The 17,881-nt window shown below is 48.3% G+C and overlaps 1 protein-coding gene across 3 annotated transcripts in view; it reads left to right on the top strand.

The window, feature by feature from the left end:
* The window catches only part of LOC113270720 (uncharacterized), a 157,598-nt gene that overhangs the window by 99,787 nt on the left and 39,930 nt on the right, over nt 1-17,881 (top strand). For all 3 annotated transcript variants that reach the window (XM_057315286.1, XM_057315287.1, XM_057315288.1), the window contains exons 25-26: nt 7,825-7,978; nt 8,565-8,647. In XM_057315286.1, coding sequence (XP_057171269.1) covers nt 7,825-7,978; nt 8,565-8,647 — 237 coding nt within the window. The remainder of the gene's footprint in view (nt 1-7,824; nt 7,979-8,564; nt 8,648-17,881) is intronic.

Below are 17,881 nucleotides of genomic sequence, written 5' to 3'. Positions count from 1 at the left end.
TGCAGAGAGCAGAAGACCCTTGTGTCAGGAAGTGAGGCAGCGTGGGGACAGTCAGGGGCTTGCAGGCAAAGGATTCACCTCGAGTGGCTCGGATTCCTGAGAAGAAAGGGCAGTTTCATCACATTCTCTCTCTTGTTAACAAACCAAAATATTCTGTGTGGTTGAGGAGGAAAGATGAAGTGTTGTCCAGGATCCCGATGCCTCCGTGTCTGGAGTGTCCTGCCTTCACTAGTTTGCCATGCTCCTTTTTCATCTTTGAAGATGCTACTTCTTGCTAGTGACCATTGGCAGACATGGTTAGTGATGTTTGGTGACAGTAGGTTATTCCTGTAATATCCATTCCCCTCTCCCCCCTTGTTATAGTTGGCAGCAGTGGGGAGGGGTCAAGTGCTCTAGCACGGATGCGGCTCTGCTGGAACGTGGTATTGGAGAAGGAGGCAGATGCTGAGAGCTCTTTCTTTGGGTTTCATCTCTTGGTGTTACAACTTCTGTCTGTCTCACCAAACTATTTTCCTGTCTGTCTGCAGGTGGGTCCGGATGTGAGAGGGTTTCCTCGGCCCACCTGCATGCCCTGCCCTATGGACCAAACTTTACCAGGCTTCATTGGCTGTGGGCCACCTCAGCCTCCTCCACCTTGGTCGACATGCGGGCCTCCCCTGCCCCTCGTTCCGCCACCATGTGGTAAGATGATCTGGATTGCATGATGTGAGTTGCAGCGCGTATTCATCGTGTGACTACATGTGTCGGTGGAGAAGATGTAGAGGAGGTACCACGAGGCTTTGCAATGCAAGGATCAACCTGAGTGAGGACACAGGAACATTCCTCAACTTTCTGTGGACATCCATTTCGTGGACTGTCTCGTTTCACCATACAGAACTGGGCAGCAGGGGTCTGCCATTGAGAAGAAGTGTGACATTGTGCAATAGACAGACATAAAAGCATTGCCCAGGGGCCCTGCACAGACATGATGTTTTGGGCTCTGGGCTTAATGGAGCACAGTCTTTACATCACTTGCATGTGTGGAGGCCCCAGTTGTCCAGCGTTATTGATTAGTTCTGAAATCATCTCTACTGTGCGGAGTGGTCATATCCCCAAGGGTGAGGGACTGGTCTCTCTTTTGTCCACAGAGGTCAGCGGAGACCTGTGAGAAATGCTCTGCATCTGGAAGGGACCTGAGAGTGGGAGAGTAGAACAGGCTGGGGCAGGTGTAGAGCTTTGGCTTGAATCTTGCGTGGCCAACACCCGTCTGAATCCACCTCTGTCTCTTCTAGGGCCTCGGTCCAGTTCAGAAACCTGTGGCGCTCAAGGGGACAAAGGTGGCACCGTGCCCAAGAAGGACCCAGAGAAGGACAAGGTAAATACGGTGGCTGTTTCCAGTTGTAACCATTTCTGGAATCCTGTTCCTGTCTGGGCAGCACCGTGTCCTGGCCTTGTGTCTGTTGGGTGGGTCATCCAGTTTGTCTGTGGCGTCGTTCACCTCTCAAATACAAGCAGTTCACGCAGGGGCTGACAGGCTTCTCCGTTACAAATCATCATCTTTGGGGGCCTCTCCCAAAGCCACAGGTGGTTAGAGGTGAAGGATGGCAGAACACTCACTGTGTGTGTGTCTTGTGTGTGTTTGTGTGTGTGTGTGTGTGTGTGTGTGTGTGTGTGTTTGTGTACCCCTGCTCACCCATAGCGCACGTGGGGGAAATATCTCAAGGAAGCTGACAGCTCACTGCACACTGAAGTCTCTGGGCTGCCTGATTCCCACTGGGGTATGTACAGGTGCGATACGTATTGTGTTCGTATTGCGGTTAGATGATTAACCTGTGACAAGGTCTGTGGTCATCCTCACGACTGGAAACTAGGGGAAGCTCTCCGTGCATTTTTTATTATCTGCTTTGCGGTTTGGAATGTGCTTAGATAGGCCATGTTTCGTAAGTCATCCCTGTTTTACTTCTGCTGGTAAACGTGCTATACAGAATCCCTCTCCTTCTACCCTTTCCACAACTATTTTGCATGATCAGAGCTGTTAGTGTCGTGTCGCAAAACACACTGTGACACACACTTTCTGAAGGGGGGATGTTAGCGATTATCTGCATGACCGGTGCCCCACAAGCCCTTCGGTTGGGCTTCTAGGAGCAGGTCGTTTGGTCCGAAGTCACAGTGAGAGCAGGTTTCTTCTCTCATCACACGTTCTCGAGTTTTCCATCGGAAAGCATATACAGTTTTGTGGATTCCCTAACTTATGCTTCCCATCTTAATTTCCTATTGGACAAAATTACTCTGGAACTCAGTGTGCTGAAATGTCCGAGTGAGTGTGTTTTAAGATAAGCACAGCTGCTGAGTTATAGAAGGGTTATTGGTATCACGTTCCTTTTGGAAAACACTTTTCCAATTCCCCTGTCAGATCACAGGCCCCTAATTCCTCAAGTGTGTTTGTGGCCATGGCCAGAAACTGCAGAGAGCAGAAGACCCTTGTGTCAGGAAGTGAGGCAGCGTGGGGACAGTCAGGGGCTTGCAGGCAAAGGATTCACCTCGAGTGGCTCGGATTCCTGAGAAGAAAGGGCAGTTTCATCACATTCTCTCTCTTGTTAACAAACCAAAATATTCTGTGTGGTTGAGGAGGAAAGATGAAGTGTTGTCCAGGATCCCGATGCCTCCGTGTCTGGAGTGTCCTGCCTTCACTAGTTTGCCATGCTCCTTTTTCATCTTTGAAGATGCTACTTCTTGCTAGTGACCATTGGCAGACATGGTTAGTGATGTTTGGTGACAGTAGGTTATTCCTGTAATATCCATTCCCCTCTCCCCCCTTGTTATAGTTGGCAGCAGTGGGGAGGGGTCAAGTGCTCTAGCACGGATGCGGCTCTGCTGGAACGTGGTATTGGAGAAGGAGGCAGATGCTGAGAGCTCTTTCTTTGGGTTTCATCTCTTGGTGTTACAACTTCTGTCTGTCTCACCAAACTATTTTCCTGTCTGTCTGCAGGTGGGTCCGGATGTGAGAGGGTTTCCTCGGCCCACCTGCATGCCCTGCCCTATGGACCAAACTTTACCAGGCTTCATTGGCTGTGGGCCACCTCAGCCTCCTCCACCTTGGTCGACATGCGGGCCTCCCCTGCCCCTCGTTCCGCCACCATGTGGTAAGATGATCTGGATTGCATGATGTGAGTTGTAGCGCGTATTCATCGTGTGACTACATGTGTCGGTGGAGAAGATGTAGAGGAGGTACCACGAGGCTTTGCAATGCAAGGATCAACCTGAGTGAGGACACAGGAACATTCCTCAACTTTCTGTGGACATCCATTTCGTGGACTGTCTCGTTTCACCATACAGAACTGGGCAGCAGGGGTCTGCCATTGAGAAGAAGTGTGACATTGTGCAATAGACAGACATAAAAGCATTGCCCAGGTGCCCTGCACAGACATGATGTTTTGGGCTCTGGGCTTAATGGAGCACAGTCTTTACATCACTTGCATGTGTGGAGGCCCCAGTTGTCCAGCGTTATTGATTAGTTCTGAAATCATCTCTACTGTGCGGAGTGGTCATATCCCCAAGGGTGAGGGACTGGTCTCTCCTTTGTCCACAGAGGTCAGCGGAGACCTGTGAGAAACGCTCTGCATCTGGAAGGGACCTGAGAGTGGGAGAGTAGAACAGGCTGGGGCAGGTGTAGAGCTTTGGCTTGAATCTTGCGTGGCCAACACCCGTCTGAATCCACCTCTGTCTCTTCTAGGGCCTCGGTCCAATTCAGAAACCTGTGGCGCTCAAGGGGACAAAGGTGGCACCGTGCCCAAGAAGGACCCAGAGAAGGACAAGGTAAATACGGTGGCTGTTTCCAGTTGTAACCATTTCTGGAATCCTGTTCCTGTCTGGGCAGCACCGTGTCCTGGCCTTGTGTCTGTTGGGTGGGTCATCCAGTTTGTCTGTGGCGTCGTTCACCTCTCAAATACAAGCAGTTCACGCAGGGGCTGACAGGCTTCTCCGTTACAAATCATCATCTTTGGGGGCCTCTCCCAAAGCCACAGGTGGTTAGAGGTGAAGGATGGCAGAACACTCACTGTGTGTGTGTGTTGTGTGTGTTTGTGTGTGTGTGTGTGTGTGTGTGTGTGTACCCCTGCTCACCCATAGCGCACATGGGGGAAATATCTCAAGGAAGCTGACAGCTCACTGCACACTGAAGTCTCTGGGCTGCCTGATTCCCACTGGGGTATGTACAGGTGCGATACGTATTGTGTTCGTATTGCGGTTAGATGATTAACCTGTGACAAGGTCTGTGGTCATCCTCACGACTGGAAACTAGGGGAAGCTCTCCGTGCATTTTTTATTATCTGCTTTGCGGTTTGGAATGTGCTTAGATAGGCCATGTTTCGTAAGTCATCCCTGTTTTACTTCTGCTGGTAAACGTGCTATACAGAATCCCTCTCCTTGTACCCTTTCCACAACTATTTTGCATGATCAGAGCTGTTAGTGTCGTGTCGCAAAACACACTGTGACACACACTTTCTGAAGGGGGGATGTTAGCGATTATCTGCATGACCGGTGCCCCACAAGCCCTTCGGTTGGGCTTCTAGGAGCAGGTCGTTTGGACCGAAGTCACAGTGAGAGCAGGTTTCTTCTCTCATCACACGTTCTCGAGTTTTCCATCGGAAAGCATATACAGTTTTGTGGATTCCCTAACTTATGCTTCCCATCTTAATTTCCTATTGGACAAAATTACTCTGGAACTCAGTGTGCTGAAATGTCCGAGTGACTGTGTTTTAAGATAAGCACAGCTGCTGAGTTATAGAAGGGTTATTGGTATCACGTTCCTTTTGGAAAACACTTTTCCAATTCCCCTGTCAGATCACAGGCCCCTAATTCCTCAAGTGTGTTTGTGGCCATGGCCAGAAACTGCAGAGAGCAGAAGACCCTTGTGTCAGGAAGTGAGGCAGCGTGGGGACAGTCAGGGGCTTGCAGGCAAAGGATTCACCTCGAGTGGCTCGGATTCCTGAGAAGAAAGGGCAGTTTCATCACATTCTCTCTCTTGTTAACAAACCAAAATATTCTGTGTGGTTGAGGAGGAAAGATGAAGTGTTGTCCAGGATCCCGATGCCTCCGTGTCTGGAGTGTCCTGCCTTCACTAGTTTGCCATGCTCCTTTTTCATCTTTGAAGATGCTACTTCTTGCTAGTGACCATTGGCAGACATGGTTAGTGATGTTTGGTGACAGTAGGTTATTCCTGTAATATCCATTCCCCTCTCCCCCCTTGTTATAGTTGGCAGCAGTGGGGAGGGGTCAAGTGCTCTAGCACGGATGCGGCTCTGCTGGAACGTGGTATTGGAGAAGGAGGCAGATGCTGAGAGCTCTTTCTTTGGGTTTCATCTCTTGGTGTTACAACTTCTGTCTGTCTCACCAAACTATTTTCCTGTCTGTCTGCAGGTGGGTCCGGATGTGAGAGGGTTTCCTCGGCCCACCTGCATGCCCTGCCCTATGGACCAAACTTTACCAGGCTTCATTGGCTGTGGGCCACCTCAGCCTCCTCCACCTTGGTCGACATGCGGGCCTCCCCTGCCCCTCGTTCCGCCACCATGTGGTAAGATGATCTGGATTGCATGATGTGAGTTGTAGCGCGTATTCATCGTGTGACTACATGTGTCGGTGGAGAAGATGTAGAGGAGGTACCACGAGGCTTTCCAATGCAAGGGTCAACCTGAGTGAGGACACAGGAACATTCCTCAACTTTCTGTGGACATCCATTTCGTGGACTGTCTCGTTTCACCATACAGAACTGGGCAGCAGGGGTCTGCCATTGAGAAGAAGTGTGACATTGTGCAATAGACAGACATAAAAGCATTGCCCAGGTGCCCTGCACAGACATGATGTTTTGGGCTCTGGGCTTAATGGAGCACAGTCTTTACATCACTTGCATGTGTGGAGGCCCCAGTTGTCCAGCGTTATTGATTAGTTCTGAAATCATCTCTACTGTGCGGAGTGGTCATATCCCCAAGGGTGCGGGACTGGTCTCTCCTTTGTCCACAGAGGTCAGCGGAGACCTGTGAGAAACGCTCTGCATCTGGAAGGGACCTGAGAGTGGGAGAGTAGAACAGGCTGGGGCAGGTGTAGAGCTTTGGCTTGAATCTTGCGTGGCCAACACCCGTCTGAATCCACCTCTGTCTCTTCTAGGGCCTCGGTCCAATTCAGAAACCTGTGGCGCTCAAGGGGACAAAGGTGGCACCGTGCCCAAGAAGGACCCAGAGAAGGACAAGGTAAATACGGTGGCTGTTTCCAGTTGTAACCATTTCTGGAATCCTGTTCCTGTCTGGGCAGCACCGTGTCCTGGCCTTGTGTCTGTTGGGTGGGTCATCCAGTTTGTCTGTGGCGTCGTTCACCTCTCAAATACAAGCAGTTCACGCAGGGGCTGACAGGCTTCTCCGTTACAAATCATCATCTTTGGGGGCCTCTCCCAAAGCCACAGGTGGTTAGAGGTGAAGGATGGCAGAACACTCACTGTGTGTGTGTCTTGTGTGTGTTTGTGTGTGTGTGTGTGTGTGTTTGTGTACCCCTGCTCACCCATAGCGCACGTGGGGGAAATAACTCAAGGAAGCTGACAGCTCACTGCACATTGAAGTCTCTGGGCTGCCTGATTCCCACTGGGGTATGTACAGGTGCGATACGTATTGTGTTCGTATTGCGGTTAGATGATTAACCTGTGACAAGGTCTGTGGTCATCCTCACGACTGGAAACTAGGGGAAGCTCTCCGTGCATTTTTTATTATCTGCTTTGCGGTTTGGAATGTGCTTAGATAGGCCATGTTTCGTAAGTCATCCCTGTTTTACTTCTGCTGGTAAACGTGCTATACAGAATCCCTCTCCTTGTACCCTTTCCACAACTATTTTGCATGATCAGAGCTGTTAGTGTCGTGTCGCAAAACACACTGTGACACACACTTTCTGAAGGGGGGATGTTAGCGATTATCTGCATGACCGGTGCCCCACAAGCCCTTCGGTTGGGCTTCTAGGAGCAGGTCGTTTGGTCCGAAGTCACAGTGAGAGCAGGTTTCTTCTCTCATCACACGTTTTCGAGTTTTCCATCGGAAAGCATATACAGTTTTGTGGATTCCCTAACTTATGCTTCCCATCTTAATTTCCTATTGGACAAAATTACTCTGGAACTCAGTGTGCTGAAATGTCCGAGTGACTGTGTTTTAAGATAAGCACAGCTGCTGAATTATAGAAGGGTTATTGGTATCACGTTCCTTTTGGAAAACACTTTTCCAATTCCCCTGTCAGATCACAGGCCCCTAATTCCTCAAGTGTGTTTGTGGCCATGGCCAGAAACTGCAGAGAGCAGAAGACCCTTGTGTCAGGAAGTGAGGCAGCGTGGGGACAGTCAGGGGCTTGCAGGCAAAGGATTCACCTCGAGTGGCTCGGATTCCTGAGAAGAAAGGGCAGTTTCATCACATTCTCTCTCTTGTTAACAAACCAAAATATTCTGTGTGGTTGAGGAGGAAAGATGAAGTGTTGTCCAGGATCCCGATGCCTCCGTGTCTGGAGTGTCCTGCCTTCACTAGTTTGCCATGCTCCTTTTTCATCTTTGAAGATGCTACTTCTTGCTAGTGACCATTGGCAGACATGGTTAGTGATGTTTGGTGACAGTAGGTTATTCCTGTAATATCCATTCCCCTCTCCCCCCTTGTTATAGTTGGCAGCAGTGGGGAGGGGTCAAGTGCTCTAGCACGGATGCGGCTCTGCTGGAACGTGGTATCGGAGAAGGAGGCAGATGCTGAGAGCTCTTTCTTTGGGTTTCATCTCTTGGTGTTACAACTTCTGTCTGTCTCACCAAACTATTTTCCTGTCTGTCTGCAGGTGGGTCCAGATGTGAGAAGGTTTCCTTGGCCAACCTGCATGTCCTCCCATACGGGCCAAACATTACCAGGCTTCATTGGCTCTGTGCCACCTCAGCCTCCTCCACCTTGGTCGACATGCGGGCCTCGCTCGCCCTTCGTTCCTCCACCATGTGGTAAGATGATCTGGATTGCATGATGTGAGTTGTAGCGCGTATTCATCATGTGACTACTTGTGTCGTTGGAGAAGATATAGAGGAGGTGCCACGAGGCTTTGCAATGCAAGGATCAGCCTGAGTGAGGACACAGGAACATTCCTCAACTTTCTGTGGACATCCATTTCGTGGACTGTCTTGTTTCTCCATATAGAACTGGGCAGCAGGGGTCTGCCATTGAGAAGTGTGACAATGTGCAATAGACAGACATAAAAGCATTGCCCAGGTGCACTGCACAGACATGATGTTTTGGGCTCTTGGCTTAATGGAGCACAGTCTTCACATCACTTACACGTGTGGGGGCCGCAGTTGTCTAGCGTTATTGATTAGTTATGAAATCATCTCTATTGTGCAGAGTTGTCATATCGTCAAGGGTGAGGGAGTGGTCTCTCCTTTGTCCACAGTGGTCAGTGGAGACCTTTGAGAAACGCTCTGCATGTGGATGGACCTGAGAGTGGGAGAGTAAAACAGCCTGGGGCAGGTGTAGAAGCTTGGCTTGAATCTTGCGTGGTCAACACCCGTCTTAATCCACCTCTGTCTCTTCTAGGGCCTTGGTCCCATTCAGAAGCCTGTGGCGCTCAAGGGGACAACAGTGGCACCGCTCCCAAGGAGGTCCCAGAGATGGACAAGGTAAATACGGTGGCTGTTTCCCGTTGTAACTATTTCTGGAATCCTGTTCCTGTCTGGGCAGCACCGTGTGTGGCCTTATATCTGTTGGGTATATCTTGGGATCTGTGTGTGGTGCCGTTTATCTTTCAAATGCCATGTCTTTATGCCAGAGCCTACAGGCTTCTGTGTTTCCAGATCGTCACCTTAGGGATGTTTGGGTGGATCAAAGGCAGACTTGTGCTGAGGTCTTGACATTGCATGGGAAACCCGGCTGAGACACTGTAACATCCTGAAGTTCTCACGTCATACATGCTTTGTGCTTAACTATTTCCATACACTGAGCAGTGGGGCAGGTGCCATTGGTATGAAGGAAGTGTCTCTATTGCACAATGGTAGACATGTATTTCTTACTGTTGTGCATGTCCAGAGTCCACATTTGTTGTTCCTGGAGGGATGAAACACCTCTCACTTCATGTGCAGTGTGTTGAGTTTGAGCTGACATTTTATTAGTTACGTAAACCAGTGAAGCAGGGCTGTGGTCCCTTGATTCATCATTATGGTTGGGGTCTGCCCCATCCTCTGCAACCTGTGGATACTTGGGGGAAGCCCTCTTGTCGGCTCAGGGAGGTGAGAATGAGAGACAGTGGCAGATGCTGGAGGCAGGTGTGGAGGTTTTGTGGGAATGTGGCTCAGTCACTTCCTATGGGCTCGTCCTCTTTCTTTTCTGTGGCGTGGGTCAGAGATAGACGCTGGTGCGTCCCCCATGAGGAATAGCGGTCCTGCGTGCAGGCGTCTCATGTCGTGGGGGAGTGAATGTTGCTGAGGACGTGATCACTTTCTCCAAGTTGCTCAGGAGATCCATTTGATGGACTTCATCTTTCACTCCTACTCAGGTGGTTGGCAGGTCCCTTTGCGGTGAAGGAGAGCCTCTCTTCTCCGAGAGCTCGGCACAGCAGGTGTGCGCACGGATGTTGTACAGAGACCATATCCTGCGCTCTGGAAGGAATGAGGTCTATTCTTAACGTTAGGAATTTAGGGTGTCTGAGAGAAGGGAGGGACACGTTCATTAAACCACACAGACGTTGTGTTCCTTATAAGGGAAGCACCAGCGATGTATCTGAAGGACAGGAGAGGGAGCCGTGGGTCACACAGAAACAGGAGACTGTGGATGAGAAGCAGGATGGAGGTGCTCAGGGGAGTGGATGGTCTCTCTCAGGTAGAGCGGAGGCCATTCCTGGCAGGCCAGCAGCTTAAGCAGTGAGTGTGAAGGCAGAGTGAGGTCCACACCGAGTTGCTGCGTGTGTCTGTCACACAGTGTGAATAATGCAGTTATTTGGGTGAAAATGTCATTGTTGGCATAAAGCTGTTCATTCATAATCTATAAAGGTTATTGTTTCCCTAAATTTTTGAAAGTTCTGAACTGTGTGAAAGAATGCCGTGGAGATGTGGGAAATTTAACTTGGTTCTTTGGGGATTCTTGTCTGCCTCAGTTTGTGTGCCCCCGTGTGAGAAAGTGAAGACAGGACTGAGATCAGAGAGCTGCTGCCTTGGCTTCAGCCTGAGTGAGGCTCTTAGTGGGGAATTCGGGGTTGACCAGGAGCCGCCCTAGCTCGAGCCCTGTCACCACCCTCTGCATCTGAGTCCCCTCCCTGCCTGTAGCTTTGCATCTCCCAGAACTTCTGCCACAGTATCCTGCGGATTTGCCTGTGTTGCTGATGTCTCAGCCCGAATGCCAGCTCTCCGTGGGGCCTACTCAGAACCTCAGCTTTGTTTTCTTTGAAACCGGGAGCATATTGGTTTCTGAGGTCATTAGAGGCACAGGAGTTGAAGTACATAAAGAATCTGCAGGGGCCCCTGGGTGGCTCAGGCGGTTAAACATTGGACTCTTGATTTCCGCTGAGGCTGTGATCTCAAGGTTCTGAGATTGAGTCCCAGGTCGGGTTTGACGCTGAGTGTGGAGACCCTTAGGGTTTCTCTCTCTCCCTCTCCTTTTCCGCCTTCCCTGTTCGCTCACAAGTTTACCCTTTCTCTGTCTTTGTTTTTTTCTCTCTGTTTCAAAAAAAAAAAAAAAAAGAATGTGCCAAATATCTGGGATTTTGGCCACTCACCCTACTCACTGTTTAAAAAAATAGCTCCATGCAGATGATCATCAAAAGGTGTTCATTTAAGACCTTGAAATTTCACTTGGAGTAGAACATCTCAGCCCAGATAGCAGCGATCCTCATTTCAACAACAAAGAAATGACCTCCTTTTTTTCTATTAAATTTCAGGTCCTAGCCAAGAAGGAAATAAAAGATACTTTTGAGAATGGGTACATTCAGACATTGATGTCTGAGATGTGAAGACAATTATTTTCTATTACATATAGACTCACAGAGGCAGCCACACACTCAGGTGTTCATCCAAGGCCTCAGATATACTATAGGAGGCAAATTGCATATGGCAGAACATAAGATCCCATTGAAATAATCCAAAATCTGTTTGACTTACAGGACAGTCAGTTTGAAGTTTGAAGATCTCCCTGAGCGGTAACAACCAGGCTATGCAGAGTATATATGTTGTAAAGGTGTCAGATGAGCCTAATGGTCTGAATGCCTTCCCTGCCCATCCTGTCCCCTGTGCTCTGTCTCTCCTCGTATCCCCCCAATAAACCTTTCACGGTTCTGTCTGTGTGTCAGCGTCTGCCTTCACGAGGACCTACAGTCATTCCCTCCAAGAGCACAGTGTGAATCCTGTACACACAGAAACAAACTGGCAGCAGTGGTGGTGATGGAGGATAGTAGCAAGATTACCCTTTGTGGCATCTTTACTGCAAGGGGCCCAAGCAGTCCTTCTGGGCAGGTGGACACACCCTGTATTTAGATCTGTTGGTGGTTGTATTAACTCTGGTGATAGATACCCTTGAGTACATGGTGTCTGCTTGTTTTGGGGGTGTGTGGTGATCAGCAGGATAGGTGTCTGTCCCCAGGCAGTGGTCTGTTGTGATGGTGAGGAATGTATGAAGGGTCAGTAGTGGCCCCGGGAGACCGGTGAGGAGGCCCTGCATTAATCCAGGTTTTGTGCACTGGTTTCACCTCACCAGCTGCCTCGCAACAGCGGGTGGGCTCTGAGGGTCGCTGATGGTGGCAGTGTTCTTGGTAAGACCCCTGATGCCCCATAATCCTCCACAGTTTCCATGTTGAGGGATGGGCAGGGAAGAGGCCAGTGACAGGAGACCCATTCCTCTCTCACCACGCAGGAGTTGGGTGTATGTGTCTGTTGCTTCTTAGGTCCTTTACTCCAGTCCATTCTGCACCAGAGCTCCTGGATCGTGCAAAGCCCTCCTTCTCTCCAGGTTGTGGAAGCAGACATCCTCCAGCAGCCTTGGGGTCATGGCTGGGCCAAGGTGTCAAGGTCTGTCTGTCCACATTCTGCCCTGGAGAGGCGGGTAACTGCCCTGCTACAGCCAAGGTCAGCCTGAGCAGCCTTTGTAAATGGGATTGTCATGCCCTGTGCGCAGGGCCAGGGCCGAATGATGGCAGGAGAGAGGGGGAGACAGGAGAGGTGGTCCTCTGTGGTGGTCCTGGACAGGGCTGCACAGAGCAGAAGGCCTGAGGGCCTGGGGAGAGATAGAGAAAGAGACTGTCAGGGAGAGGGACACTGAGTGGGTGGTGGGGGGATTGGGCAAATCCTGGAAAGTGAGAGGAACCAAGAGAGGGAGAGGGGGTAGAGAAAAGCAGAGACAAAGAGGAGTTGGAAGGATGAAAAGCAGTTGCTGGTCTAGGTGTGTGGAGGTGGACCATGGACCAGGGGGGAGGAGGTCTAGGTAGCTACTCTGAGCGTTGGGACTGGAGAAGGCGGGAATCCAGGGCGTCAGATTTCCCTGAGCCCAAACCTCCGACCTCTCTGGGGCAGAGCTGTGCAGAGGACGTTTCCCTTGGGAAGATGGGGACCCCTCCTTTTGCATTGTGGGGCCGAACCCTAGGATCTATCATGGAGAGAGATGGCTTGGGTGGAACAGAGCACCCTCTGTCCCTCCATCTGAGGGGTCATGACTTTGAGCATTGCAGGGATTCCCAGGGAGGCCAGCAGAGGGCGCGCGCGCACCTCCAACAGGAAGGGGGCGGTTTCTCTGCGTGCGCAGCCACGGCCAGCAGAGGGCGCGCCGTTTCCTTTTCTGACCCAAGGCGCCTCAGAGCAGGAAGGGCTCTGGAAGGCCCCCAGGGATCCGGCCCCTCTCTGGCTGCAGGGAATAGAGCGCCAAAGCTGCCATTTCAGTAGGTTCGGTCCCCACCCTGGGAAGACCCTGGGGCCTTTGCAGCAACTTGTCGCCTCCCGAGGTAGAGGAAGAAGCTGCCTTGTTGGCTGAGTGCTGAGGGGGCGGCTCTGGGCGGCTTCCCAGGACATGCTGGTAAGTGAGTAGCACAGTCGCTTGCATTTTGAGGGCTGTTCCCCTGGTTCAGTCCTCATTTTCCCTGCGGGTATTTGAACAGACCTGTTTTACTCAGGGATCCGTGGCTTGAGGGGTCCTGCGACACCACATCAGAGATGCTGTGGTTGGCTTGTTACAGATGCAGGCTTGTTTCTGGGGAGAAATCCTGAGCCAAATTCAGAGGAACGGGAGCCGCTTTCAGTGGGGACTTGAATGCACTAACTGCTGACTCTCAGGACTTCCTAAAAGAATGAGCTGGGGTCCCACTTCCCTAATTCTGCTGGAACCTGAGACCCAGGTAGAAACACAAACTGCCCTCCATTTTGTAACCTTAAAGGTAGAAACTCTGAGGGATTTATCAGCCGAAGTTGGTTTTGTTTGGGAAGGAAGAAGAATAGAATGTAGGACAAAGAAGCAGTGACTAACCCTTAGGCACATTGGGGAGCATCAGAGAGGCTCACTGTTTTCAGGCGAAAAGGGGGCAGTTTAGAAGGCTGTTAGGAACCAAAAGTCCATTGGAGGCATCTGGTAGTTCAAATCATTGTGGCTTCTCATGGTTGAGTCCTGTTGGGAGGTGGGGGCTGGGGGGAGGGGATGGAGAGATGAGAATAGAGTTCCTGTAGCTGGAATAGTGGAGTATTCACGTGCGAGGTCAAGTCCATGTCTTCCTGTTGGGTCCCCAGTTTATTCAGAGTGATAGTGTGTCCGAGCTCCCCCTGCCAAAACCTCCTGACTGTTTTGTGGCATTTCCCGTTACGACTTTTCACATTTCCCCGTTCTGATCAAGATTTGCCTTGAGGAGCAAAATAAGTCCGTCAAAGACAGATACTATATGATTTTAGTCATTTGTGGAATTTATGAAATAAAACAAATGAGCAGCGAGAAGAAAAAAGAGGCAAACCAAGAAAACAGCCTTTTTACTATAGAGAACAACCTGTTGGTAATCAGAGGGGAGATGTTTGGGGGGATGGGTTCAATAGGTGATAGGGATTAAGTCATGCATTTGTGATGAGCACCAGGTGTTGCCTACAAGTGTTGAATCACTAGATTGCACACCTGAAATGAATATAACTGTGAGGTAATTGTAATTTAAAAAACTTTAAAAAAGTTTCCATGGAAGAATTTTTTTTAAAGATTTTATTTGTGCGTGTGTGTATGAGAGAGAGAGAGAGAGAGAGAATCAGGCAGAGGGAGAAAGAGGCTCCCCGCTGGGCAAGGAGCCCAGTGTGGGACTCAGTCCTAGGATACTGGGATCATGACTCACTGGATCATGAGCCAAAGGCAGATGCTTAACCGACTGAGCCACCCAGGTGTCCCTGGAAGAATTTCTGATCAGCAGTCAAGTTCTTTGTATTTAGTGGTTTTGTGTTTCAGTGCCAGCAAGGTCTTTTTCTGGTGGCGTGTCTCATGTTGGAGGAAATGTGCATCACAGTTGTAAACTACTCAAGTGACACTTGAAGAACTGGGAAGGTTAGAAGGGAGAAACTCTCATGTACTTCCTGTGTGAAGTCTGTATCTGCTCGAGATTGAGACCAGTGAGCCAGCATCACCTCACTGGGGACACTGTTTCTACAAAGGATTGACAGACAGCAAGTACAGAATCAAAAGCAAGATGACAATTCCAAACCATGTGTTGGTTCTAACCCAGGACCCTAGGTTTGAAAGGAGCCAACTGAAAATATTTATTGGCAGTTGTTTACCTGAAGGAAGACAGGTTTCTCCCTATGAAGGCAAACCCGGAGTCACGTGTGCCTCCTGGAAGTGTCTTCCTCAAGTGTCTGGGAGCAAAATAGTGAAATACTGCGAGAATGCACTAAATGAAATCACTGAGTACATCTGGGAATACAGATACACTGGGGAACATGAAGCATTAGAGAACTTGTTGCAAGAATAGGAATACTTCCGGGACATTTCAAAACAGTATTGTTATCTCAAAAGAGCTGTTTAAAACTCCATGTGTTATCAGTAATGGTCTGTTATGTTATAAATTCAGAAACCATGCATTTGGATTAGAATCCGGATGTTCAAACTATGTAATTATATAAGTATAGCACCATTTATTTATTCTGCTTTTGGTGAATAATTGTTTCCAGTTTTTTGTTATTCTGAACAATGCTGCAACGGACATTCTCACACGTTTCCTGGTGTGTAGGTTCAAGATTTTCAATAGGGCATATACATTTTCTAGTATTGGAATTTCTGGTTTGTAAGAATGAACGTGTAGAGTTTTGCAAGATAATGCAGAGTATCTTTCAAAATAGTTGTACCAATTGTTCTTGTCCCAGTACTGCATAGAATTCCTATCTTCACCAATAACTGGTCTTGCCAAGCTTAATTTTTTGGCAACCTGATGAATGTAAAAGGGTTACTCTTTGTGGCCTTAAGGTGAATTTTTATGATTATTATTGAGGTTGAACATTTTTCATGTTTTTATTCACCACTAGGATTTTTTTCTTCCATAAAATTCTAGTTTTGCCATTGGGCTATTTGCTTTTCTCTTTTTGTTATGTAGGAATTAGCTTTTCAAATATTCTGGATATTGATCTGTGGTTGGTTGTGCGTGTTATGAATAAAACATTCTTTGTTATCAGTTTTTGAATTCAGATAGCTGAGTTAAAATAATGAAGACTACCTAGATTTCAGAATCTGTTTGGTTCCTGATTTTCATATAAAAGTTAGCTGGAGTTTGAATGATAAAGTATAATTCAAAGATTTCATTCAAATATTCTTGTTTCCTGGGACGCCTGTATCTTTTTCTGGTTTCTAATTTAATTTTTCTCTAAGGTATCTTTTTGTTAGCAAAAGTTCTTTTCCTTTTTTTTTTAAGATTTTATTTATTTATTTGACAGAGAAAGAGAGAGCCCGTGAGAGAGGGAACACAAGCAGACGGAGTGGGAGAGGAAGAGGCAGGCTCCCAGCAGAGCAGGGAGCCTGATGCAGGGCTGGATGTGGGGCTGCATCCCAGGACTCTGGGATCACGCCCTGAGCTGAAGGCAGACGCTCAACGACTGAGACACCCAGGCATCCCAGCAAAAATTCTTAATTTTAACGTTGTCATGCTTACCAATTTTCTTTCTGAAGAATGTTTTTTGCCTTGGTGAAGAAGTATTTTCTTATCCTGGGATCATAAAGATATCTTTCTATATATTCTTCTGCAAGTTTAACCAGTTTTATCTTTCATTTTGAAGTCGGTAAATCCATTGGAAATTAGATTTTGTGTATGGCAGGAGATAGAGATCTACCATGTGGATGACCAGTTGTCCTGACATCATGTATTTCATACACCATTCCCCAGTGATCTGTAGTGCCCCCTGTGTCATGGATGAAGTTCTCATACATTTGTGATTCTGGTCTGGGTGCACTAGTGGTAGTCATTAGTCTCCCAGCATGAATAACACCCTATCCTAAATCTTATAGCTTCATAATAATTCTTGATATCTGGTGGGGCAGTTCTCCTTTCCTTATTCCTTTTTTTCCCCCCTAAAGATTTTATTTACTTATTTTTGTGCACATGGGAGGGGGTGCAGAGGGAGAAGCAGACTCCCGCCGAGCAGGGAACCCGATGTGGGACTGGATCCCAGGACCTGGGATCATGACCTGAGCCGAAGGCAGATGCTTAACCGAATGAGGCCACCCAGGCGCCCTCCCCTTTCCTTTTTCTTCAGAAGCATCTTGGCTGTCTATGGGTCTTTGCTCTTCCGTATCAAGTTTAGAATTAGCCTGTCATATTTCTTGCAAACTCATATTGGGATATTAATTGCTGCTGCATAAAATATACAAGGCAATTGGAAAAGTATTGACATTTTTTTATGATTTTGAATTTCTCTGTCTATAAACACGGCATGGTTTTTTTTTTTATTTGTCTTTAATGTTTTTAATAAATTAAAAATTCTGTTTCTTTAAAGAAACCAAACAAAAACAAAACAAAAACAAACAAAAGGAATCAGGGTGCAGTTAATAGTTTAGGTAAAAGAAAGACTTTTGAATTCTGAAACTTCTAAAACTCTAGAAATGCTCACAAGATAAAAATGAGGCTATTTCTGGAAAGGTCATACTCCAAAGAGGTTTCCTCCTTTTGCAAGAGACTGGGAAATGCAGAAAAAGGCATGTTCTTTGCACAAAAGAGGTAGGAGGAGCAACAGTGAGAAAAGGAATGCAGGCCTGGTCCGGACATGTGGGGGAAAGCTGTCTCCCCAGATGTTTTCTCTTTCAATTTGGGAAGTATTTATGTTCTCGTGACCAGATGGTGTCCAGGTCCAGTCAGGGTCTGGTGCCTTCTTTAAATGTGTCCCGTGGACCCAAGAGCCCATTCCCTGGGATTTGGCAGCACAAGGTTTGGTTAGCAGTATCCGATAAGGTCCTCTCAAGGGAGGTTGAAGAGAATCTCTGTGGAAGTGTCTTTCCCAAGAGAAAGAATCCCCAGCTTGCAGGGTGTGATGGTCAAGATAATTATCCCCTGGGAGTGGACACTGAAAAGATTGCTCTGCTACAACAGTGTTCATTTTGATAGAAGCAACTAGATCTTTGCATTATTGAAATATATCCCCTTTTCTCAACTCCAGGTCAAAAGGGGGCAGAGGTCAAATGCATGGATATCCAGTGACTATCTCCAAGGTTGGGAGTCAGAGCTCCAAAGGGGATGGCCTTGAGATTTAGAAGAAGTATTGGCAATGCCTTTGGCCCAGGTCATTGGAAAGTCTCTGCAGATTTTGCCAATTGGGTCCCCAGTGTTGCCATTATGGTGTTGGACCAGTTGTGAGGTTAGGGGATAGTAATGTACAATGAAAGTATTGTAAAACCGGCCAAAGATCACAAACTCAGTGAAATGCCTGCACGGTAGAATG

Source organism: Ursus arctos, unplaced genomic scaffold (assembly GCF_023065955.2).
Source record: "Ursus arctos isolate Adak ecotype North America unplaced genomic scaffold, UrsArc2.0 scaffold_2, whole genome shotgun sequence".
Classification (NCBI taxonomy): domain Eukaryota; kingdom Metazoa; phylum Chordata; class Mammalia; order Carnivora; family Ursidae; genus Ursus; species Ursus arctos.
This window is presented reverse-complemented; position numbering and strand designations above follow the sequence as displayed.